Genomic DNA, 1,638 nt, shown 5'->3' on the forward strand with positions numbered 1-1,638 from the left:
TGTGTGTGTGTGCGCGCGCGCGCGCGTGCGTTTGTCACTTGACAAAAAAATACACAGGTGTTTAGCTCTCTAAAATATCTTTCTAAATCAGTACAGTAAATCATATAAAAAGAAACACAACTTGAGAAAAATAAAGCAAAAAAATCTTGCAATGCATTGCCATGTTGACAACAGTGTATAATGGATGACATGAAGCCCCTCCCCCTTGTCAAACCCCTCTTGCACGTAGTTTCACATGCTCGCACACACTTTCACTCATTTGCTCTCTCATGAATTTCCAGTCACTCACACGCACTTTCACTCTTTTGCACAAGCATTTGCACTCTTTCGCAGTTTCACTCTCGGGCGTCCTCGAACAGTTTTTGTCATAAACAGTGGATCATAAATTAACTTCATGTGGGACATTTTTTTCTGGAATAGACTGCAATATGAATAAAATACATTAAATCCATACACAGATCAGTGTTACAGTGTTATTGGTGTTACAAAACCTAGACTTATAGTTGTGGAAGTTACAGTCATTAGTGGTAAATAACAAAAAATCTGAGAAAACATCCAGGACACACCTAACAGTTTTAAATGAACTTCCCCTTTAAAATGAACACAAGACATATAAAGACTTATTTTCGTGCCCCACTAGACTTTTTTTTTTTTTTGTGATATACCTTTTAAATGGTCATTACATAATAAAGTAGCCAAAGGAGTCTTGGCATTTTTGCCTCTTCTAATGCATAGAGATATAAGGGCTTAAGTAATCTTTTTTTTTTCCAAATGGTATTTGGTAAAGAAATCAATGCCTAGACAGGCCTAGATACTTTGTAACAGGGGTCATTCTTTTGGTATTACTACCAAAAGATCTTTGGTGAATTGGGACAGAAGAGACGTATATTTTGTTTAGAGCTAAAGCAAAGTGTTAAATCACCAAATCCTACAAGCAGACTTGGCGATACCGGACTTGTGCATTTAGCCTAGTGAAGCCCGCTTGTTCATTTTTGTATGCTGAATGTTGTCTATTTAGGAAACAAAAGACATCCATCTAGCGTGCAGAAATTAAAAGGGCAATCAAGGCGCATGCGCAACATTTAGCCGACAAGATGGCGACGAGTAATGGTGGTGGAATGGAAGTGGATGGAGCAGGTGAGTTTTTCTGTCTTAAAACTGTGTATACATCTTCGTATCATAATGATTATTGTTGTTGTGTTTAGGTTGTCTTACTGAATGACCTGTATCTACCTTTAATACAGTGATGTATTAAAATAAGGCTGTATACAGAGGAAGCTTGACCATAACTTGCATCCTCAGTGAAACGCTACACACATAGTTGATTGGTTAGGGACGGATTTATTCTTCGATTTAATTGGACGACTGAGTTGGACGTCACGTTGCAGTGTCAAAATCCATGTAGTGATTGGCTCTTAGTACTCCGGACGTTTTGACAACAGCTACAATTAAATGTTTTAGTAACCTGAGCTTGTTTCGTAGCATTATGTTAACGCTGCAAGAAGACGGTTTACGAACGCTAGCTGTAATCCGCTTTTCATGTTTAGTTAGTTTTAGCCCAGCCCAGCCCAGCCCAGCCCAGGCAGCATTAATAGCTAACTTGCTAGTTATCTGATTAGCTAACCTTGCTAGCTGTAG

General features: G+C 38.6%; 1 protein-coding gene across 1 annotated transcript in view; it reads left to right on the forward strand.

Annotated features, from left to right (window-relative positions):
* Nucleotides 1-1,018: 1,018 nt before the first annotated feature.
* cops6 (COP9 signalosome subunit 6) overlaps nt 1,019-1,638 on the forward strand; it is a 3,998-nt gene continuing 3,378 nt past the window's right edge. The window contains exon 1 of the mRNA XM_027004630.3: nt 1,019-1,137. Within this exon, the coding sequence (XP_026860431.1) occupies nt 1,095-1,137 (43 nt within the window). The 5' untranslated portion in view covers nt 1,019-1,094. The remainder of the gene's footprint in view (nt 1,138-1,638) is intronic.

This window comes from Electrophorus electricus, chromosome 3 (genome assembly GCF_041902795.1).
Source record: "Electrophorus electricus isolate QZ-2024a chromosome 3, ASM4190279v1, whole genome shotgun sequence".
In the NCBI taxonomy this organism is placed as follows: Eukaryota; Metazoa; Chordata; class Actinopteri; order Gymnotiformes; family Gymnotidae; genus Electrophorus; species Electrophorus electricus.